This window comes from Episyrphus balteatus, chromosome 2 (assembly GCF_945859705.1).
Source record: "Episyrphus balteatus chromosome 2, idEpiBalt1.1, whole genome shotgun sequence".
NCBI classification, from domain to species: domain Eukaryota; kingdom Metazoa; phylum Arthropoda; class Insecta; order Diptera; family Syrphidae; genus Episyrphus; species Episyrphus balteatus.
The window spans coordinates 51,668,450-51,693,487 of NC_079135.1; the positions used below are offsets into that span (position 1 = coordinate 51,668,450).

At 31.4% G+C, this 25,038-nt stretch overlaps 1 protein-coding gene across 3 annotated transcripts in view; it reads right to left on the reverse strand.

Annotated features, from left to right (window-relative positions):
• Positions 1-25,038, reverse strand: part of LOC129912341 (protein trachealess) — an 81,350-nt gene continuing 56,312 nt past the window's right edge. The window contains exons 2-9 of one of the 3 annotated variants that reach the window (XM_055990553.1): positions 9,758-9,996; positions 4,739-4,827; positions 4,390-4,663; positions 4,188-4,309; positions 3,086-3,279; positions 2,331-2,437; positions 2,104-2,251; positions 1-1,990 (exon numbers count right to left, since the gene is read on the reverse strand). In XM_055990553.1, coding sequence (XP_055846528.1) covers positions 733-1,990; positions 2,104-2,251; positions 2,331-2,437; positions 3,086-3,279; positions 4,188-4,309; positions 4,390-4,663; positions 4,739-4,827; positions 9,758-9,996 — 2,431 coding nt within the window. In that variant the 3' untranslated portion in view covers positions 1-732. The remainder of the gene's footprint in view (positions 1,991-2,103; positions 2,252-2,330; positions 2,438-3,085; positions 3,280-4,187; positions 4,310-4,389; positions 4,664-4,738; positions 4,828-9,757; positions 9,997-25,038) is intronic. The other 2 variants (XM_055990555.1, XM_055990554.1) reach the window with 2 other exon arrangements.

Here is a 25,038-nt window from a genome sequence, read left to right on the forward strand (position 1 = left end):
CTTTTTTATTGGCACACTATCTAAGTCTTTAAAATCTTGTTCATTCATAGTTTTGCAATAATTATAACTAAATAATCATGTTTAAGTTTTTTTTCTTCTTTATTTCATATATTTGAGTATTTGAATATAAGTTGAGTATTAGTTAGTCAATAGGAGTAGTTTGCTTTTTACAAGAATACGGAGGTAAATAACTACTTAAAAATAATTTAACAACATTGAATGTTTTTTTTTTTTAATTTAATTTTAATTTTATTTTTTAACAAATTTTAAGTTTTGATTTTAGTTTTAAATTTAATTAGTGAAATTTTGTAAAAACTAATTTAATTTTGTTTGATAAACTTTTTTGTTGCTATGTACATTATATAAGCTTTTTACAGTTAGGTTGCTAGATGACTTACGCTCTCTGTCAATCTATTAAGAAACATAATCACTTGGGATTATTGATTAACATTATCTTTTGACAGTTGCCTTTTCGTTCCATATGACATTTATTGAATTAACTTTGACATAAGAAACTCATATGAAATTGAGTTTCGCACTTCATTGGAACTCATAACGCGAGGCCATCCAGAGATGGATTGTTACATGACACATTTAGGATTTCATGTTTCTTCATCCCCGAATAATCACCCTCATTAGTTTTTAGTTACAGAACTGTTATGTTACATTTCACGAACAAAAATACGAAGTCAAGCTCATCATCTAGCTGTCTTTCAATTGGAACTTCACTGTCTACGATGGTGCTGTATACCAACTTGTAGATGGGCCACCTTTATGGTACAAGTGGAAGCCGGAGTGTGGGGAAAAATATTGGGGTTGTTCGAGGTTGCCGTATGCCGAAGCGGGGTCTATTGTATTGGCCGCATGATGATGCATGGCAGCAGCAGCAGCTGAGTATGGTTGAGGTTTTAAAGGCAAAGGTGGAGCTGAGCTCGAATCAGTACTGGTTGGAGTATTGTATTGACCGCCACGCAGCGGATCAGCGTACTCATAACCACCATTCGAGCCATGTGAAGAGTTCTTACCACCTAGGTTATTGGAATCCCTGGGGGACACAGAGCTTGGTGGGGTCATGGCATTATGATAATCTATCGAACTGTGGTAACCACCATACGTTGACACGAGGTTTGTAAACGCATCTGTTGATTTTTGAGGTGTGTGTCCATGCAGCAGATATTGGTTATCGTACGAGGATTCACTTCCAGGTGGCGTTGGAAGTGGACCACCTTGGTTGTCACTATAGAAGACACCCGTTGGTGTTTGTCGAGCTGTTGCACGTATAACGCTTTCCCGATTGGCATACAATTGTCGAAGAAGTGTCGAGGCAGGCATTGGTGGCGGTTGTTGATAGTGCGGCGTACCAATCCACTGAATCGTACTGCTCTTTTCCTGTTGTTGTTGCTGCTGTTGTTGTTGCTTTAAAAGGGCATCAGCACTAAAGTCAGTTGTTGCAGAGCTTCCACCTGGCGAGGGTAAATGTTTTGACATGGCATTCTCGAGATCCTTGACTGAGGTTTCAGCATGCTCCTCAATGACAGAAGGATGGCGACTTCGAGGGGTTTCTCTTTGATCAGGTGATGATATTGCAGTTTCGTTGTTTGATACAATTTCCTCTTCAACTTTGATTTTTCTCTTTTGACCTCTTTTTGTAGGAGCCGTTACAGTGTTGGGGGTTAACGCTGTTGGAATCGATTCTTCTCCTAACGATGTACCAGCAACAACAGTCGATGCATCTTTTGCCATTGATATGGATGTATTGTTAACATTTGTTGTGCTACTTCGTGCCCTAGTCCGATGATGACTGTCGTTGTCAGTTTTTGGTGAAGAAGATGTTTTCGAATCGGATGCAGATCCTGGATGACCTTCAGTAGAGGGATCACCACCAGGTGAACCAGCACCTTTGTCTGTTCCTGATTCTTCGTTTTTGACAGAATCTGCACTTGGTTCTAGTTGACAGGTATCCAAGATAAGATGTTCATTTTCACGACAGCTAAAATTGATAAGAATACAAAACGGTTAGTTTAAACGTTTTGTACTTTAATTTCCTCTCATTTCCGAGCAAAAGTTGTAAAAAATTAGGTATGTATCAATGATAAAACTTACCTTATTACGTAATTAACGCAAATAATGTTTTGTTCGTCGGCATTTTTTGTACTGCAAACTACTGTTGCACATGTTTGCAGCCAAGTATAACCTCCAGTTTTGTTCATCATTCTGTAGTAGGGTGATAGAACTTGTCCCTTTTCTATTACTGCAAAATAAAAAAAAAAAAAAATAAAGTAAATTTCAATCCGGAAATAAAAATAAACAAACAATATTTGAATACTTACAATCCATATGACTTTTTCTCATTTTGTTAGCATCTTCACCATGAATTAAATTGTATAAATTCTTTCCAACTAATTCCTCCGGACTATAATCCAAAAGATCTGATACTCTGTAAGAAATAAGCAAGGTTTCGATGAATTAAGAAACAAGTCTTAGAAAAAGATCGGTCTAAAAATTGTAAAATTTAATATTAGACTCATTTTTAAAGAAAATTATCAAAAAAAAAAAAAAAAAAAAACAGAAAAAACATTGGAGTATAACCAGTTTCCACATGCGTTTCTAAGTACAAAATGACATATTTTCTCTTGCGATGCAAGCACTTTTCAAATAAAGTGTATTACTTTTACAAATTCAACTTTTCGGGTCACTGTGGCGTATGCGTAATTTTTTTTATTGAAATATCTTAATGTCAACTGCAGATTGCTCTATTCTTGAGAAATTAATCAGACGACTCAATCTTTCAAATGATTTAACTGGTCATGCATTTTAATATATTTGACGGACCAAAAAAGAATTAGTAAAAAGGTAACTTTAAACACGGAAAAATCGATAAATGTCATAGAATTAAATTCTTAAAAATTCGGGAATATATGCAAAAACTATCAACTGGATTTCATTTTGCAAATGCAAAAACCATTGGCATTAAATTTGCCCAAAATACACAGTTAATTTTTTTAACCAACCTCTTTTTTCTTCATCTCTAAAGAAAACTTAAATAAGCATAAAGATAAAAAGCTGACAAAATTTGTATACTAACCTTGGTTCACAATGTGCTATTCGGAAGTCAAAATTAATCCTCGTCACAAACATATCACATTCTAATCGAATTTCATGCACGGATGGTGGTGGTAATGCTATCGCCAGTGCTACCATACCAAGCAGAGGTGGTTGTGATTTTCTTGTGTGCGAAAATGTGTACTGCGGTCGTAGTTTACATAACAATAAAACAACCTGAAAGTAAATAAAATAAAACAAAAATTATATAATTATACAAAACAATTATATTTTATATAAAATAAAATACATTTTAGCATGACCTATTTATTTATAATAGTAAATACATATCTTATATTATTGAGGCCAGGAAAATATTCGATACTGATCAATAAATCAGTTTATATTATTTTATCAATTTATTTAACTTTGTTTTGGTTAAATATTATGAAAAATAAAAAAAAATAAAATTCTCGAAGAAAAAATAAAACATACACGGAGAAACTTCAAACAATAAAAACACAAATTATTTTCAATTATAAAACCAAATTTGAACTTTATTGTTTCTATAAATAAATTGTAATTATTTATTTTTTTTAAAGCAATTTATTATTTAATTTTAACTTTAAGTCTAATTTTTTTTCATGGCTTATTGTTGACACTGATTTTATTGATACGTACCGAATAATTGGAAGCCGATGTTTTACCAAATTTACCACCGTTGGCGCAACTCTTATCGGAAACATCACCTCCCTGTAGATATATAGGGTACAACATAATACATACGACACTTAATTAGTTTTTTGGCTTTTATTTTTTCGTTCAAAATTTATTAAATTATTTTTTCTCAAAAAAAAATTAATAAATAAAAAAAAACACACACGTTTAAAATAAAATCACTTTACAAACGGACTTTAAGTATTCAATTCAAAAGTAATATTAAAAGTAATTGAACAAAAGTAATAAATAGACATTTAATTTGATGCAAAGTTTTTTCAAATTTATTTAAAAAAAGAATACTTAAAGTCCGTTACCGTTTTTCCTGCATGCAATACATTATATTCAGTGTTCTTAAATTAATCTTAATATTATTATCTCTACTCATTCCACAATTTTTTTTTAAATAAATAAAAAATTTTACTCACCCTGTAACCAGAAGATTTGAAATGGCAGCCACGCTTTGTAAGCGTCGACTTCATTCGAACACAAAAAGATCTTTCAAATCCTTTATACATCGTCGTTGAATTAATACACATTTGGGCGGAAACTATGCAAAGCAAAATAAAATAAATTTAAACATAATAAAATTTACTATAAAATTATTTTTTTTTAATATTAGAAACTTACCATCAGGATTATTTGTGCCATGATTGCCACCACCTTCATCAGATGCACCCGATGAAGGAGACGCCAGACCAGCTCCATTACTACCGCTGCCTCCACTGGTAAGACTTAGTCCAAGCTGTTCAGCTATTTCAGCATGATCAGCTTGATGGATATAGTCAAATATACTGCTGCCTGTCATTTCAACTTGTGACAGGCCTAAATATATGGACACTGTTTCTGATATGTACAAGAATCTTCCATCAGCCGCGACAGCTAGTGCAAAACCATCTAATGACTATATTTGATATAAAAAGAAAACATTTTTATGAACAACAATTTTTCTGGTTTTAAGAAGAAAAAAATAACAAACCTGAAGAATATGAGTGCCTTGATGCTGTTCAAAAAGTTCAACGGCAGGACTTCTTCGAATGGCTGCGCCTGAAAAGCGGCAAGAAAACACTTTTGAATTTAAGAATCATAAAACACAAAGAACAATAGTTGGTTTTTTCTACATTAAAGTTAAATATAAAAATATTGCGTTTTTTGTTTTTGTCGAAGCAAGAAGTAAGAGTCTTTTGATTAACCTTGAAAGAAACTTCTGAACCAGAGTTACTCATATCGAAATTATGTATTTTAAGTCCAAAGTTATTTTAATTTATATGACTTTGCTCCTCAAGCTACTTTGCGGATAAAAACATAGCTTGAATCCTGAAAAAGAAATTTGTGTGTAGACTTTTGTGTGAGTACTTAAAACTCGTGCTTAGACAAAAATAAATTCATCTGTTGCAACATTTAAAAGGCTTTACTCAACCTATCTTGCATTTAATTATGTTTTGAAATGTTTGAATTCTTGCTACTTTTTCAATCTTTGTTCTGTTTGAATTGCTTTTTTTTAATGGATTTTTGGTTGTTTGAAAACATAAGTTTATTCGTGTAAAAAAGGACCTAATTCACTTTAAAAATCAAAAGCTATTTTATTTTTTCCATTCATAAAGGACTATAAGTATACGCTCGCACAAATAAATCATTATAAAAAATGAAGGAGGCTTATTTCCACCCAAACTCTTAAAAAAAATGTATACTTTCAACCATATGGGTTTGTTGGTTTATTGTGTGGGTTCAATAACCATTTGAGACATAAGTCCAATCCACAATGGCCAACACCCGGGACGTGTTATAACCTCAGAGGAAGGCGCACTCATATGATTGAAGTTAGTCATAATAATCGTAAAAGTGGGTAATTGAATTAAGGGATGACCATCAGAACCACTCCACAACGCCTCAGCTGAAAAAATATTGTTATTATTCTAGAATTCTATATATTTTTATTTATTTTTTTTTTTGTTCCCTGAAGGGAGGTATAAGGGAATTCTTTATGAGACCAAATTCGAATGTCCATATTTTAGTATAGACCAAAAGTATTTTGATGGTGGGCAGTGTGAAAATATCCTTAGGGCGATTGAATTAACATTAAAAACATAACTCAAAGTGGATTCCAAGGGATGGTGTTTGTTGGTATAGAATTCATTGAATATTAGCGGGATTTCAAGTGTGTTTTATGGAATTATTGATAAATAAAATGTAACCTAAATAAATAAACAAGCCACAGGCGTTTTTTGGCATCAGGTTGGTAAATATTAAACAAAAGTTTAATGTTTCTCAATGTTATTACAAAAAAAAAATAAAATAATTTTATTATTTATTTATGCTTTTAAACAATACATTCACCAAAAAGCATTATACATCTATTCGTGAAAGGAAATAATTCAGTATCAATTTTGTACATCTTGGGAAGTTAGTTAAAAAAAAAGATTTTGTGCAATTATTCTACAAATAAAATAACTGCTGAAACAGAAAAATTATGAGAAAAATATTTGCGTTGAAAATAAAATTTTTATTGAATAAAAATTGAAAAAAATTTTCTGTATTGAAAAAAAAAAATCAATGCAAAATGTGAGCATTAAATATTTTTTTTTTCAATATTCGGCGAATTTCTTACAATTTTGACTTTTTGGCCCCACATAAGAATAATATATATATCTTATGCACACATTTTGCATTGATTTTTTTTTTCAATGCAGAAAATGTTTTATTTGCAATAAAATTCTTAATACAAAATATTTTTATTTGCAATAAAAATTTATTTTCAATGCAAATATTTTTCAGTTGCAATAAATTTTTTTTTTAATGCAAACTTTTTTTCGGGTTAGGGTCGAAATTCTGTATGTTGCAAAATTCTGTATTCAAAATACTGTATGCCAAAATACTGTATGTCAAAATTCTGTATGTGCAAAATGCTGTACGAACAAAATTCTGAAAGTCAAAATTCTGTATAGCAAAATTCTGGTTGGTCAAAATACTGTATTTCAAAATTCTGTACATCAAAATTCTGTATATCAAAATTCTGTAAAAATGCTGTAAAAAATATCGTTATCGTTATATTTAAAAGAAGGTTTACTATGAATTTCTAAGAGATCAACTTAATAAAGAGGCAAGCTTCTAATGCTGATTAATCTAGGTACTTTATTAGGAGCTACGGAAAAAAGAGAGATAAATCAAAACTACACTTATTTAAAAAAAATAATCTGAATTAAACCACGTTGCATACCTAAAACGGATTGAAAAAAATTAAATTTATATTGATTTTGACATTTTTTTTTTCTAAAATGTATTTTGTATGTTTAAGAAAAGTTTGATTTGTGTTCCTAGAATTGATTTACTTTTTTACTTTAATAATTATTTTTGTATAAAATTACTACTTTACTGTCAATAATTATATTTAAAGCTACTATTTAGTGTTTTTTTTATCAAAGGAAATTTCTTTAAAAATACTGTATTGAAAATACAGTATTTTGCCGTACAGAATTTTACAAAACAGAATTTTGCAAGTCAGTATTTTGTTCATACAGTATTTTGACGTACAGAATTTTGTATTTACAGTATAATGACGTACAGATTTATGGTCTTACAGTATTTTGACCCTACAGAATTTTGTCGTACAGAATTTTGACAAGCAGAATTATGACCCGCTCCCACTTTTTTCAGTTGCAATAAATATTTTTTTTTTTCAATTTCAATAAATATTTTTTTTCAATGCAGATTTTTATTTTTATTTGCAATAAATATTCTTTTTTAATTTGTAATAGAAAACCAATGCATTACAAAAAATGATTTTTACAACCCTGCTCTGAATAAATGGTGGTAATTGTTTGAAAAATTTTGGTGGTGGTTTTTGAGATATTTCAGAGATAACGTATCCTGGCACCCTCAAAATACCTACTGAAAATTTTGTCAAATTTTCGTCGTCTATATTAATATTTTCGTAAAAAGAAATATGTATTGGAAATAGAGCAAAATAAGGTTAAATTTGAAATCTAGTTTCATATCGATTGACTTCATTTTACGTCACTAATTTTTGGAGGACAGTAAAAAATGCAAAATCGAAAAGATAAATTTAAATTCTATGAAAATACAAATTTTTAAAATTGAACTAAAACTTACATATTTATTTTCAAAATTAGTATGAATCCTGTTCAATTATTTTAACGAAGCTGCACCCTTGCACTTGGTTTTTTTTTTAAATATAAGATTAAAGCATCTGTGCTAGTTATTTTACATTAACGACTTAAGTACATATATATCCGATCTTACTAGAAGACAATTAACAACACTGTCAGAAAAGTTATTGACACTGACGATACACTTTGTTCTGTAAATAGGTTATATGTATATTTTTTTGTATTTTATTTATATCATCCAATGTCACATTGTCACCACGAAAGTGGGTTTTGCATATAAAAAAAAAATAAAACAAATCAATTTGCAAGCGAATCACGTTTTATTAAAATTTCGAAAGCTCTCAACTAAATTTTATTGAAGTCATTTTATTGAGCTTGTGACTCTGTGGTCAGCCATTTTTCAAATAAAAAAAAAAAAACTAAAAACAACCAATACTGTCACTTGACCACCAATATACAAAATATATGGATGGCGGCATTAAAAATATAAAAATTTTTATTATCATTTTAAAATTTGCATTTAGGTAGCCACCCATAATAATTAATTCTGTGCGCCGCCATTAAATTCTTTTTGGCTCCTGGTTTCATATTGATATCGATAACTGCGCGATAACCGCACCAGTCGATGATGACGATTTTTGATTTCTCCGAATTTCGTTATTCGAAATCAAAAATACTTTGGTTTCTCTGTGCGCTGTCAAATGACATCAGAATTTTGTTGGTCTTTTTTGTTTAAGTATTTTTTTATGTGACAATACCAAAGTATACGATTGATATGCAAATGGCCATATCACCATTGGCATTTCCTTTATTGTTGACACAGCATAATGTGTCGTCGTCCATTAACAGGAAAGGTATATAATACCATACAGTATACATATCTAAAAACAAAGTGATAGAAGCCATTTTGGAACAGGTTCACTACGCTATAGCGTTTCTCACCTGCCGCTTCTGCCGGACTGTGTTCAAAAGCCATGAAGAAAGGTTCTTTCCTGCTTCACATAGCATAAGGGACAATGTGGGTCGGTCGGCGTGATGGTAGTTATAAGTGGCGAGTTCAAACGTTGCACTCATAGACAATAATTTATTTGAACTTCTTTCTTTTCCTCGAGTCCCGACTCTGCGTTGGAAATTTAAAATAGAAATATCTTCATTGTACCCTACAGTGCATTATTCTTCTGCTTTGGTGGGGCACTGCTGCGTCCAAATACGCGACATTTTTACATAAATTTAATATACCAACACTATTCCATTTATTTATATTTTTTTCTTCTTTTTTTTATTATTTTTTGTTTGTTTTGTGCTTCGTTTTCCCTCCTATTTTGTTTTGTAGGTTGGTGAAACATTCCATTGGACACTCATAGAATAATAAATGAGCTAAAAAGTTTAGCTTATACACTACTTTGTATTACATTCTATCGGCCATTTTGATTTCTATTTTTACAGACACAAATATATCATTTTTATTTAAATATAAATGAAATTTTATTTAATTTTCTATTATATTTTATTTTGGACAATAGTTAACTAACGGCGAAGTTTAATGTAGGTTTTTTGAAGGACTTTCAATCGATTTAAATGAGCAACATTAATATAATTTTAAGACACAGTCAAGGCAATTGATTGGTCATGAGACATTGAATTTATGTGAAGGCTTTATGGCTGACATGTTTTTGAAGTGATTAATTTCAGAACTAGCAATTGTTTTGATCAATCAGGGATTTTGCATTAGCATAATTTAACCCTAAATATATCAAGACTGTCGATATTCAATAAATTTATACAAGGTAAACTTTTTAATTGACAAAATTTGGTATGTGGAACAGTTTCTTTTTTTTTTCGAAAACGAATATTATGTTTATGGTACTCACTTTTTAAAACTTTACTATTTGTTGAACTATCCCGCGTCCATGGTGGATCACCGTGACTTGAAAAATCTCTTAACTTTAGATAACTTATTGTCAGTCTTATTATTGATGCCTTGTCCAACTGGCTAGTAATGGCGGCAGGTAATGGAAGCATTTTGGCTAATTCATAAAATTCATAGTTTTCTTTGCCACGTCTGGATCTGGCCGCATCTCGTGACTTTTCTTTTCGTAATTCTAAAATTCTGTAAGAAAAAATAAAAAACGATTAGATTAAATTTTTGTCAAGAAAAATATTTTTTTTTATGTTGATATAAATAAAATATATAAGTAGGAAAACTACTCTTCTTTTTTCCCAAGTGTTCAAGAATACTTTAGTTATCTAACCCATAACGTTCACTTGATGTTAGTTTGGGTTGATTGCAAAATGACTGATTCTATTTATATCAGTCAACATCCCCATTTTTTGAAAAGTGATGCTGCTGAATGTGATGAAAATATTTGCAGAGATGACGATATATTGAATCCCTGGAGATTATTTTATGGTATTCTAGAAATGGAATGTCATCTTCGATGCTGAGTGGACACAAAATGGTCCATTATGGTCAACAGGGATAAAATGTGATATTTTCTTTAGTATAGATACGAGTATTTGGAAATGGATAACTTTAGTGCTTTTAGGTTTGTGTTGAAAGGACATATAAGTAAAGTATAGTATGTAGCTAAAGGTTTAAAGGATATAAGGACGCATATATTTTTCGTTTTTCTACAGTTTGTATGAATGTTGCAAAAATGACTTAGTTGTTGGTAAATCTATCAAATTCATTGGCTCCATCTTATTTTTGTATTTTTTACCACCCCTAAAGAAAATCTTTGGATGAAGGTTAAAGTAGTGCTTTACTATACCGAAAATCTTGACTATAAAACTGCTATATGTGACTATACTAAAATTGTTAACCCTTTCGGACCCAGCGTTACTCTCATGTAACATTTTTTTAAAAATTCGTAAAAAATATTAAATTAAACAATTTTTTAGGTTACGATGGCTTAATTGAAAGATAATGATGCCTAGTTACTGGATTATTACAAAAAGTTAGTCAAATATCATACCTTTAATTTTTTTTTTTATCAAGAAAGGGACTGAAATTCACATTTTTTTTTTTTGCAAAAAAAAAATTTTTATTTATGGTCATAATTTTGAAAAAAAAGATATAAAAAATGTTAATGCAGAAAGTGTTTTGTTTTTTTGCTTAGAAGAAGTAGCATACATTATAGTTTCATAAAAAGTTATTTTCTCAGTTCTCCGACTTTTTTTGGTGGTCATAGGCAGTGCATGTTACTTACATGTAACATGAGAAAAACACATTAGTTTTGCTATTTATTATTTTGGAAAATAATTTTTTGCTATTCATATTTCTTAGTTTAGATGTTTTTGACCCGTTAATACCGAAAAAACATTTTTTAATATTGGTTTTCATAGCTTGGGTTTGAAAGGGTTAAGAACATTTTAAAAATTGTTAAGAAAATGGAAACTCTAACTTCGAACAAGATCTTTTCATACTTTCTATATTAGAGTTTTTTCTAATAGTACCTACATAACATACTCTGCCCACAAGCTCGTAAAAGGCCCTAACTACATTTTTCATAATTCTTAGTTATAGAAATTAAAAGAATTCAAAAAATATTTGTAATTTTCTGGAATTTTGTAGTTAGGGCTTTCCTCCATTTCTCAGCATCAATTTTTCAAATCGAATTTATTCAAATACAAAGAGATGATAGAAAAAGAGTGTGAGTAAACAAAAGTAAAGTTTAAGATTTAAAGATGTAAGTCAATATTAAATGCTAAAATTAACTTTGGCCAACCTCAATCTCCTCAATTATATTAACTATAAAGAGCTGAAACCTTTGACATAAAATATTCAAATGCTACGTAATCCTCAGTAAAAGAGGTAAATCTAGATCTAGAGTATTATGTAGGTTCAAAATGGTATTACAACCAAGATGAGAAGATCTATAAAAAGATTTAGTTTGTCAGCTCTTCAAAAATGATAAGAATTTCAACACTTCTGGGTAAAAAAAAATTCTATTGATATTGATCTTTTTTTTTAGCAAAAAAAAGTAGGCCACCGAAGAGTTTTTAAAATTGGTTTTGATTTTTTGAATTCGATATTGAATTGGTTGACGAAGTAATTTTATAAGCATCTTATGAAATTATAAAAAAGAATAACCTTTTCCTTAAAAAAGAAGAAAAAGAAATTTAGTCAATACCTACATTTACCTATGTGAATATGTCTAAATTTAAGGGTTTCACTCCTTTTTGTAAAAAAAATTTTTTTTAGTTAGTTGCCCTGGTGAAGCTTAGATATATAACCAAATTTATAGCCAAACTACTTTGTTTATATACATCACATTCCTAAAAATAGCTAAAACGACTTTGTTATGTTTTTGGGACCAAATATTTTTACCATTTTTTAAAAACAATTTTTTTTTCCAAAAATCCATTGAAAAGCAAAAAGTTGCCAATTGAGGCGATAACTGGACTGAAACAAATCAAATTTTGTCAATCTTTGAAAAATCATTATTCAAATCGCCAATATTTAACAAAATTTTGAATATTAACTATTTATTAATTGTTAGTCAAAATCACAAAAATTTCTTCAACTGCAAAAAACTTAGTATTTTATTCAGTCGAATTGATGTTCTTTTCTATTGGGATCATAATTTTGTAAGTGCCGAAATTCTATAAATCCATTTTTAATCAAAATTTTATGAAATTCTCTTATTACAAGTAGGCGTATACTTTTTGTAAGTGTATTAACTAAAGTTTCTAATTCTTACATTATTTAGGCTTATTTGCCTGATTTCGCAATCAACGACAAACCTTGAAAACGCATTTAAAGAATTTTGAAAATCAGAATTTACAGAGTTTTGAAATGTACAATTCCGAATTGCAGATATTTAAGAGAGAGTCATTTTCATCCGAACTTTTTTAATAATGTACAGAATTTTAATCTAAAAAAAAATTTCAACCGTAGATAGTTTTGGAATACAGATTAACAACCCGTTTATATATCCTTTTTTACGAAAAAACTTCAAAAAAATGATAAATTTAGGTTGCTACAGCTAATTACCTCTCAGTGGGCAAAAAAAAATCTTCGCTGGATATAATAAAAAACAATGAATCAGAAAACTGTTTTGCATTTTATTTTTTTTGTTCGCTGTACTGTAAACTACGCTGTGCTCAACAGATTTCCAGAGACTTTGCATAATGTAATTTGTCCAATGTAATTTGTCCAAGCCGACATTTGTTTTTGATTTTATTAAATAATACGTTACCTTTTCCACCGGCAAGTATCTTTTAGTTTTTTTTTTTTATTTTTAAGCAACTATATTTATTAAAATGAGGTCTTAAGTATTTGACTAAAAACAACCAGGTAATTGATTTTAAATAATTTTATTAAAAAATTTACCTTCCAAATTACTTATTAGTCATTTGGTACCTATTTGATGTGAAACATATTCGATGTGAAAAATATTTTTGGTCAGGTTTAAGACTAAAATACCACACTCTGCGGCATGTAAACCTAGATTTCTAGATCACAAATTAATGGGGTAAATCCACACAGGTCATGAAGATATAAAATAAATCTCATCTTAATCTACTTAAATGCTAGTATTTTTACTGTTTGTTATATACTAGGTGCATTTACTTACAAACAAAAAAAGAAAAGGTGGGTTACAAATTTGTTGAATTGCAATTTTTTCGCGATATATTAGAAAATGTTTGCATAAAATAAACGGTTTAAGGAAGGAAAAGAAAATTGGAAGAAACAATTCCCATAGTGTATGAAACACATCAAAATATATAACAAAACAAAAAAGGATTAGTTCTTGCAGTTCGATGACTTTTTCTTTGTGAAATCTTTAATATTACTTGGTTTTAATATCAACAATCGATAAAGATTTAAGCGCCTAGATCAAAAGATTTCTTCTACTGATACATTTATGTGTTCACTACCGCAAGCCATTGTGCTAGACGTCTTAATCTTTGCGGATTCTGCGGATTAAATGTGGTGATGATGATGATGTTGATGCGATTGCCAAAAGCAATGCATTTCCTTTAAGGTAATAGCTGGATTATGCAAGTAATAATAATACGTTTGTATTTGGTATATGATATTTTATTCGAATCTCTTTAAAGACTGAAGACTTACATTCTAACTTAATGCTATTCTACCCTGCTATTGCAATGATAATATTTTGCAGCGTGTGCAAGATATTTCATTGCCTACCTGTTGCTTGTAGCTGACGACGGTGTGAACGACTTCGTTTATAGAAGTCGTCGTGTCAGCATATCATGCTATGTGTCGACGATGATATTTACGACGTGATGACGACGACCGACGACATGTGCGATCGTCGCGTCCGGTGACGACCTAGGAGATCGTGTTAACTCCTCCCTCACTTAAATGAAGGCCGTCCTCGGTCTTCTTCAAAGCCTTGATCATGTTTTGTAGGTCGACTTTTCGACGTCGTTCGTTTTGACATTGTTTCAGTTTAGCACAAATGTAAATTACTCCAATGATTGAGAGAGTAACGCAGGAGGCTATAAATGGGTGAGTCGTCAACTTGGTTTTCATTTCACCAATGTACCGTAAGTTTTCTTCATTTAATTTATGCAAAAACGGTAAGCTCAGTATTTCCATATGACCGGTAATATTAACAATCGATGATGTTGCACCAATCGGATGTTTCTTCTGAATGCTGTTGTAATTAACAAATTTTGTTCCATTTATTGAAACTTCATCATCAAAAGTGAGCAAGTATGTCCCGTTGATAGCTATTTCAGTATTGTTGGCCTCCTTTATAATAACATGGTTGTTATTTATAACAATAATACCCTCATCGATTACAAACACTGCATCCCTATGATCTGGTTCTGTATTGCAATGCGCTGTTCCACCAAAGTGCAGTTGTTGAGCACATGTCTTGATAGAAACTTCCTTACAGAATGTAGATGCTGTTGTTTCTACACAATTTTCTACTGCCAATACATGTTTTCCGCATTCTGCAACCACATTATTGCCGTTGAAGTATATAATTTTACCTTTATGCGCAACAGGGAAGATAATAACCTTCTTACAAACTATCTTAGGTTTAGGATACTTAATTATAAAATGCAATACATTTTCATTTTGCAAAATCTTAACACTAGAGGCTTCCATTAGTTCTACAATGCTTATGTTTACAAATTTTTCGTTTATTGAATTTAAATCAACATCTTTCAAAATTACTGGGTTTACAATTTTTTGCTTTGCAAGTGTTATTGAGGTTATAAGATTTTGTATTTCGTTAATTATAATTCTGTTCCTTGCTAACAAGGTTTCATAAAGATGGAAGGTGTCAATTTGTTGTTTTTTTGAGTTTGCTAAAATACTATTGACTGTGTCTGAAAGCCTGTTAATTTGTTCCCGGTACCTTGTGTTGATAATAACCTGTCTATTATTCGAATTAACTAATTGATCCTGGTTAAATTTAATTTTCTCGAAATCATCAAAATCAGGAGTACCGGCCACAATTTTGAGACCAGTTCCCAAAAAATTAAGACTCCTAGCGTTTCTATGATGAATGTTTATACTTTCGATAAGTGTTTCTAAATGGCTTATATCTATTTCCAGGATTTTACGCATAGGCGACTGCGGAAAAAGATTAGTCATGTTCTTTGACTCATCTACTACTTGTCTGTAGGCTGTTAGATTCGCTGAGTGGCTTAAATAGCCGTAGACTTGCCAGAGAATTACATCACCGTCAACTATTGGTATATAGTTCGAATTGGAATAATTTATTAATTTTCCTGTCGCAGTCGTCATCAATAAAAATAGGATAATCCTGAAAGATGTCGGTTTCTTTAATAAAATCGTTTTTTTTAAGTTTTGATTGTAAAATGTAAAAAAATTTTAATAAATCATCTATTTGAGATTACTGTTTTTTAGGATGTCTATCGTACTTTGACTTTGAGCATATTTTACAATTTGTCACAACCTCATTTGCTTGTTTGGTCATTTTTGGAAAGAAGTAGTCACATAGAATTTGCTTAACGTTCTCTTGAGCTGCTCTATGAGCTCGGTTATGTTCCGTAATTACAATTTCTTTTTGCTCATTGGGGTCAAATATATCTAATACAAATTTATTAGTATGCCAAAACTTAGTTGATGGAAATAACTCGACTAAATTGTTTTGAATAAAAGCCAGAATTGGTAACTCACAATGAATAACGTTGACTACATCTGTTTTAATTACGTTTTTTAAAGTGTCAATTAAAGTATTTCTATCGGAAAAGTTTATGAAATGTCTAGTTTTCTTACCAAATATTATAAATGTACGAGTTGAAGCGCTTGGAGCTTCCTCTATAATAATTTGATTTCTGAAGCAGTTTAATGGCTTATCTGTTGTTTCGATTGTATAAGTTAGAGATATTTCACTATGCATTGTAGCGGCATTAGAAGATGATTCATTATCCAATGCATGAATGTTTTGTCTTGAAAGCGCATCCGCGACATAATTCTCTTTTCCTGGTTTGTAAAATATTCGAGGATTATGCTCGTCTACAAAAGCTTTCCAGCGCTTAATTTTTGCGTTTGTGTTTTTGTCTGAAACTGAAAATGAAAGAGGCTGATGATCTGTAAAGATATTTAGACTCTTTACTCCGTAAAGATAATTACGTAGGTTTTTTAATGACCATACTATGGCCAAAAGCTCTCTCTCGTTGGTTGCAAATTCTAACTCTTTGCCCTTGAGAGTTCTTGAAATCATTGTTATCGGTTTCCCGTTTTGCGACAAAACCGCTCCGAGACCGTACGATGAAGCATCCGTCGTTAGATCGAAAGGCTTCGTGAAGTCTGGGTATAATAATGTTACGTCTTCTGACGCCAAAATGTCTCTTAGTTTATTAAATGCATCAAATTGTTTGGGACTCAATTCTATCTTAACTTTTTTTGACTGATTAGCACTTATTTTACCATTTTCACCTCCTAATATATCAGTCAGTGGTCTAGCTATTGAGGAAAAGTCTTTTATAAAACATCTATAATAACTCGCTAGTCCCAAAAAAGATCTGAGTCCAAAAAGTGTTGAAGGTTGAGTGAAATTTTTTATTGCTTCCACTTTATTGGGACATGTTTTTATACCATCTTTAGATACCATAAATCCTAAGTATTCAACGTTTGTTTTGAAAAAATTTGATTTTTCACGTGAAACCCTCATATTTGCATCATACAATTTTTTTAAAACAATACTGATATCCTCTACATGTTCTTCTTCAGTTTCAGAAAAAACTATTACGTCATCGACGTAAACATAGCAAATTTTCCCAATATGTTCACGTAGAACATCATCTATGGCCCTTTGGAACATGCTGGGGCCATTTTTTAACCCGAACGGGAGGCGACAAAATTCATATTTCCCTCCATTAACGGAAAAGGCTGTCTTTTCCCGATCTCGCTCGGCTAATTCGATTTGATGAAACCCTGATTTTAAGTCCAAGGTTGTAAAAAATCGTGCCTTGCCTAAATTTGACAGAATTGTTGTGACATTTGGGATGGGATACTTATCATCTATGGTTCTCTGATTTAGCTTTCGAAAGTCTATTACTAGACGTTTCTTTTTATTTCCTATTTCGTCAGTGCCCTTTTTATCAACAACCCAAATAGGATTGTTGTAAGGTGACCTTGATGGTCTAATTATGCCATTCCGTAGAAGATCTTTTATTTCATTGTTAACAAAATCTGTTACACCCATAGGATAGGGGTAAAATTTGGAGTAAATAGGATCTTCACATTCAGTACGAATTGTGGCAACTATATTTGTGTTGTAAGGCAATGCCTCATTTGGATCTGCAAATGTTTTAATTCTATTGTTAATCATTTTTTTAAAGTCGTTTTCTATAGATTTTGGCACATCTATATCCTCTACTCTTGTAAAGTTAACATTCTGACAACTATGAAAACTAATTTTTTCAGAACCAGAATCGAAAATGATTAAGCTTTCCTTTAAAGAAATTGTGGCATTGATTTGCGTTAGCAGATCGAAGCCAATTATCCCATCAAATTTTTCGAGGTGTGGTAGTATAAAGAAAGTACTTGTTACCCCGAAAATTTCAAAAAAACATTTGGATTCAACACTATTGAATCCATGTATGGACTTAACTAGGAACGGAGTATCTACTGGAACAACATTTTTTATTTGGCGTAGCGGCTTAATATAGTTTTTCGAAGCTCCAGTGTCAATTAAAAACTTCATTAATATCCCTCCTACTTTTCGCTGGATGAATGGAAGGAGGGATCTCCCCCTAAAAAATGGACGTAGTCAGAATTTGGTATTTCACTTTCAAATTCATTTGATTGTGATTCTGCCAAGGACTGATAGTCAAACTCTTCCCTCTGAGAAGGATTATCCTGCCAGATGTGATTTAACCTCTGACGTCTTTGTCCAGATTGTCTCTGAACACTATTTGGTCTTTTGAACACTTGGCTTTTGTTGTATGAATTGATACCACTTTTGTTTTGTTCAAAGCTTGTAGGCTGTCTAAATCGCGAAGATGTTGGGTCAACATCCATTTCCTCAACAGGCTCATTACTAATTTTATATTGATGATTATTATTATTATTATTTGAAAGAAATTGACTGTTCTTCGATCTATCTTGACTGAAATAAGGATTCTTTTTAGAGTTATTAGCCTGATTGTCAAAGTTATTACCGTAGTAATTTTTATTTTGATATTTATTCTGTGAGCGTTTTTCTTCAAAATTACGTGCAAAATTTGTTGCAAATAAGTACCTTTCGTTGTTCGACTCTATTTCTTGAGCCAATGCTAGTGCTTTGGGCAAGTCAGTTGGACGAGCCGAAAATAAAACGTCACTCAATGGTTTCCTCAAACCTGATATAAACACTCGCAGAGCGTCAGATCTATATTTTTCGTTGAAAGCAGTGGCTAATGCACTGTCATATGACATATTAGTTTTGTTTGTAAGGAGGGTAAGCTTTTTTTCAATCTCGTCATAATATTCTAGAACGGTAAAGTTCCCTTGCCGCAATGTACTGAGTTCTTGCTCAATTAAATAAATCGGACGAACATCGGCGTACGTAAAATCTAGCCTAGCTATAATAGCTTTAAAATTTAAAACTGTATTGAATGAAGCTAGAGCGGCATCGGCCGGACCTCTTATTTTGTTTCTAATTATCCCAACCGCTTGATAGTGCCTGGAACTACCATCGTATTTCTCAAATACTTTATAGGCGGCGTGTACGGCTTGACGCCAAGAAACATAAGTGCCCTGTTTTCCCTCGAATTCGGGCAACGATTTGACTATGTCTAGGGTTTCCTCACATTTAACACCCTCTCTAATTTCAATATCCTTAAAAACTTCTATTTTATTTTCACTATTATTACTAACACTTAAAAACTCAATAGTTTCATTAAGTTTTTTTTCGAACTCCTCCTTTTGTGTAGTTAAAGCACCACGAACGGCAGCCTCAATCACAATTTTTAATTCTGCCGCGTTCATTGCTTCTTTCTGTTCTTTAGTTACTATATGACCACTAATTCTTAAATATCCTAGTCTTTCTAAAGCTTCATCTAAGCTTTTACTAGAATCTCCCATGAAATTTCATAAGCACAAAATAACACTTGCTTACACTGTTATGTTAAGATAATAAATTAATTTGATGATGTAATACTTAATTTGATAAAATAATAATTTTTTCTTACATTTCCGAATTTATTTAATAAAATATGATGCAGCTTCAATAAAATATTTAATTATTTCCAAATAATCTTGGTTCAGCTTCTTGGTGGGTTCAGCTTCTTTATAAGTTGGGCGCCAGTAATAATAATACGTTTGTATTTGGTATATGATATTTTATTCGAATCTCTTTAAAGACTGAAGACTTACATTCTAACTTAATGCTATTCTACCCTGCTATTGCAATGATAATATTTTGCAGCGTGTGCAAGATATTTCATTGCCTACCTGTTGCTTGTAGCTGACGACGGTGTGAACGACTTCGTTTATAGAAGTCGTCGTGTCAGCATATCATGCTATGTGTCGACGATGATATTTACGACGTGATGACGACGACCGACGACATGTGCGATCGTCGCGTCCGGTGACGACCTAGGAGATCGTGTTAACTTGCACAATATTTACACGATATAGAAACATTCTTTCTTAACATGACATCCTCTACGAAAATAACGAAAAATTCTCTTTTGCTCTGCCATATGTGAAAGATAGTATTCACCCTTAAAGAAATAGCAACAACAAAAAAACAGCGAAGGCAAAACCCTGCCAAATTAGCTTGTAAACACGTAATTATGGGGTTGCCTAACACAATTATTTAAGGGTGGTAATTACCAGCGATTAGCTTGTGTTCTACAACACGATTTCGATGTCAAAAGGACATGGAAATCCAAATCGTTTTGATTGAGTGTCGTTTGTGTACATGGAAAGAAACAAGGGGACGACAGACGAACAACTGTCATTCGTCACCTGTCAAATAACGAGTACAGAAATGTTGGTATAAATTGGTGTTTTTAACAATAAATTTCTATTTATCTACCTATTCATACTTCAAAGTGTTCAAAGTCAAATGAAACAAAAAAACGAAGAGAAAAATCCGATAAGATAAATTGAACGAAACAAATGAAGCATGAAATGCAGCAATGTTCCGAATGTAAAAAAATAAAAAAGAACGAAAGTAACTTTTAGACCGAAAATTCCTTTTTTTTTCAATCACACGCTTTAGCATCATTGTCGCACCCATGATGAAGAAGAAATGATTAAACGGATTTTTTTTTCTGTTCAATACTTTTCTTCTTTGATATTGGAAAAAAATTGCAGACATCATTTGTCAAAGTGCGCAAAACATTTCTGCAATATTAAATGCTGTTGCTCCAGTTGGAAGGGCAAATTGATTGCTGATTGATTGCTACCGAATTTATGCAAGTTTTTCATGCTCAAGTTGAACTAATTTGTATCAGTATCAGCAACATTATTTTTTCTGGGCAATGTGTACATGTAGCAATTAATTTAACTTTCATTGCTGTGTTCAAGGGATTGAGATATAACTTCAACCATGGATCACGTTCATTTTCGCTGCGATAAGAAATCTTATGATCCAAAATTGAAACTCAAAATTTTCGGCGGAAACTGTCTACTTTGGCCCGTGGCAAACGTAAGACCTATTATAATTATAAAAAATTCCCCACAAACGGTGTAATAAAAACAAAACATTAAAAGAGAACAACGACAACAACAACTACAGTCTACGCAAGCGCATTTCCATATGCCAGGGACAGCTGATATAATCTTCTGCTTTTGACAGATTCAAACCAAGCCGCCTCGTCGACCATACCGCACCGCCACTGTCAGAAGTGACAGCAAGCGGAGGAGAGACAGCATATATTTGCTTCACCATACACTACCATGGACCATTCGGCAGCGGCGGAATACGGTGGATGGCCATCTTGATAGAGTGTTGAATGTGAACAGTTTATTGCGCTTGATTCAAAGAGTAATGCCGCAATGAAGACAGAGACGTCTCCGACGGACGATGAATGAAGTGACGTTTTGTCTTATATTTTCATTTTTTTTTTTTTTTTCAAAACCTTTGTTCAAGAATTATCATACTTCTTGAGATATTTTTAAAACTGTATGTTTGTAGCCAGCAGACGCTTCTCATATAGCAATATGACAGATAAGTCGGCTAATTTGTTACCAGGAGTATCTTTTCAACAACTTTTTATGTAGATAGAGTTATATTCAAGACCGCAAGAAGAAAAGAAGACCATACTTTAATAATGTATCTTCATATATAAAAGTGCTTAGCACAGGTATATTTCATCATTTCATCATCATAAATGTTTGTGGACAGGTATTATCAGTTTTTGTTTGGAATTCTGTGTTTTTTTTCTGACTTATTTTTGGCTTTTTTGACGGAAATAAATTACATGCAATTACTTATGCCATGATGACATATTTAATGTTATTCTTCATTTGACAGTTTGTTGTTATGGCGAGCATGAGAATGTTCGTGTTCGGGATGTAAGGGTTTTATTGTTTGGAAAATGAATAATGTATAGGTTTAGGTACCTAACTAAGAAGGATGCAATTTGTTTAAAGTAAATTTTTGAGGTAATTTTTTTGATTGAATGAAATATCAAAAATAAAAACTATCGAATGAGAAATTGAAAAATCCTTTGAGGGAACAAATAACAAGATGACAAATCTGGTTATTTTGTTCCAGCGAAGTGAAATTTAGGAATAGGGCTTTTAGGTAAAACGGTTAATATATTTTAATTTGAAAAAAATGACATAAAATTTTTGCTTTAAAAAAAAATTCCTAATTGACAAAATTTTATCAATTAAAAAATGTATATATCGCCGCTTTTTTGTTTTTATTGTACGACAAACGATACATTATTGCTTCATAAGCCAGTCCATTTATGGAATTGTGATTGTGTGACCCAGAAATTTGTACCAAAGTTTTTAAATTATTCTCAGTCATCAGCTTTAGGTGAAGTTTACCATACTGAGATAGGCTGATGGAAAAGCACTCGCCTAGTAACCCAACAGTTGTAGGTTCGATCCGCAGAGTGGCTACCAGTTTTCTTTTTTTTTTAATTAAAATGTTTCCACTTAAAAATAAAATGAATTTCCGCTTAAATAAAGCCGATTTCTTTTAAATTTGTACATGCAAGAAATTAAGAAGATTTGTCCACTTAAAAAGACGAAAGTCATTTTGGATAATAACCATGCAGAAATCCGCTTAATTTAATATTCAATCCGCTTGGTTTTAGGTGTTTATTTTTCTCTGTGCAAGTACAAAAACTCAATTTTCTGGTTTTCGATTAATTATCAAATAAAATTTCTGCTGGTTCAGATTATAAATGCACTGGTGACTGGTCTTTAGTTTTTCTAAATTCTTCAATTTTACTTGAATTTTTGAATTCATGTCAATGATATCTTATAAATCGGGCACAAATTCAAAATGTGATAATTCAATGGATAGTTTTGTTGAGCAATATCGGTTTCCTCGAACACCGACGAACTTGACGGACGTTGTATTCCCTTTATGGTATTGGTTGTGCGATGGAAATTGTATGGAGTCTAGGTCTATTAAATGTCTCATTATAATGAGAAGGGGTCAATCGCTGGAATATTTGTGGCAAATTAAATGTTGGCAAAATTATTTCGCATAAATTTAGGTTCAACTTTGCGACATCATTAACTCGCATATTTTATTTTTTTTTTTCAATTATTTCGCATGAGTTATTTTACTTGTTATTATTTTCTATTGTGGCATTTTGTTTAGCTAGTTTTTACGAAAATCTTCGACAACAACACAGTTTTAAAGCTAGATAACAATATGCTCAAAAATAGACAAAAAATAAGCATTGCAAAGTAAAATTAATTTTAGGAAAGCAAGTGGAGAATAAGTTTTGCGAAATGATAACATTGCGAGATTAATGACAAAATGAGATAAATAAATCGTTTCGTGATAATGGCAAAATAAGTGTTCGCGAGATTTTTTTTTCTAAATACAAAGTTCTCTATTTAGCATAATGAAGTACTAACGTGTCGTTATAATACAAATACTTCAGGGCAACATTATCATGGGTAAATCAGAATTATTTCCTGCAATATGTTTTTTTAATCAATACATTGATTCCAAAATTTGTAGTCAGATTTTTTGTGAAGTACTGTTAAACTTAGATAGGTTTTTGAAACATCAAACTTGACTTCTGGCTGTGGGGTTATTTGAAAAGAAAAATAAACCTCAAAGAGTTTCAAATAATTGAGTTCAACGCAAACTTTTCTTCTGAAATCATTATCAAAACGTCCAATATCCTATTAAAAGTAAACAAAAAGCAAAGATTCCACACATTGCTTTATGTTCTGTTAATTCTGCCCCCATCCCATGTTTCTTAAGAGTATTTTTCGAACTAATATAATTAACTTGACTGCTTGTAATTCATTTATTCACCATTTTTTCAGAAAAAGCTGACTTAGAGTAACATAGTCTTGCAAATAAATTTAGGTTCAGCAGTTTTTTTTTTATAAAGGATTCATTAAGAAAAAAGCTTGAAGTGTAAAAAATATCAATACAAATTGTATAGGTAATCCAGAGTTAAAACTCATTAATTTTGCTGAGTTAAGGTATTGTCTCACTGAGCGTAAAGCATATTCTACTTTATTATCATCAAACAGATCAAATTAGATGAGTTGGCTAAACTCAGATTAAACCTTAATCAGCGTAATCTGGATATTAAATTATTTTGGAAAACTTATAAAATAAAACTCCAAATACTAAAGATTGGAAGAAGTGGTTTCTGTACCATCACTTGCAGCAATTTCTAGTATAGTAACGTAACAAATGCTGACGCAGGTACCCACATTGTATAAGTATCTATGCTGCAAAAAAAAAAACTAATAAGAACAAAACAAACAAACAAAAAAAAAAAAAAGATAGGTGCAATAAATCGCCCGGGGCAAATCATGTTTTTCACAGGTGTTTTGTTCCAAGAATGGAATTTGTGGAAAATATAAAAACAGTTAGATATCAATGTGTTGTGAGACTTTTCTATAACAAGATTGTATACACTATTTTGACAGATTATGAAATTTATGTCATGACCCTTAACTGTTTCTTGGATTGTCTTATATGAGTGTTTTAGATTGTTTTGTATTGGAGGTTCACACAAAACAAGTAATTTAATGCAACTGCAGGTACATGACGTTGCACTGTTTTACTTTAATTGCTCAATTTATTCTTATAAGTCGCTAAGTGAAATATCTTATAAAGCGTTTTCGACTCATTCTCATTTCTTATATCTTTCAACCATAGGTTTGATAAGAACATTTTTATTATCAGTTCGTATAATTTATCGTGTTCTCCAGTAGTTTCCAGGATGTTTTTTTTTAAGTTAATTCGGTTTTTCGGTCCCAAAATTGGAAAAAGGAATCATATCACATTAACGGTTTCATTTTATTTTTGAAGTTTTACCAACACATAAATTAATAAACCTCTATTCAGTTTTGTAATCTTTTGGTGCTGAACGCGTTCATTATGATTTTATTAAATCATCATTCTTAATTGCACCATCTTATTTATTAGAGGGAGATTTTAACTGGCATATTGTAAAATGATTTATAAGAATATGAATTTTGACAGTTCTTCAAAACCTGATTGGAAGTTCAATATTTTTGACTGAAAGAAAAATTAATTCT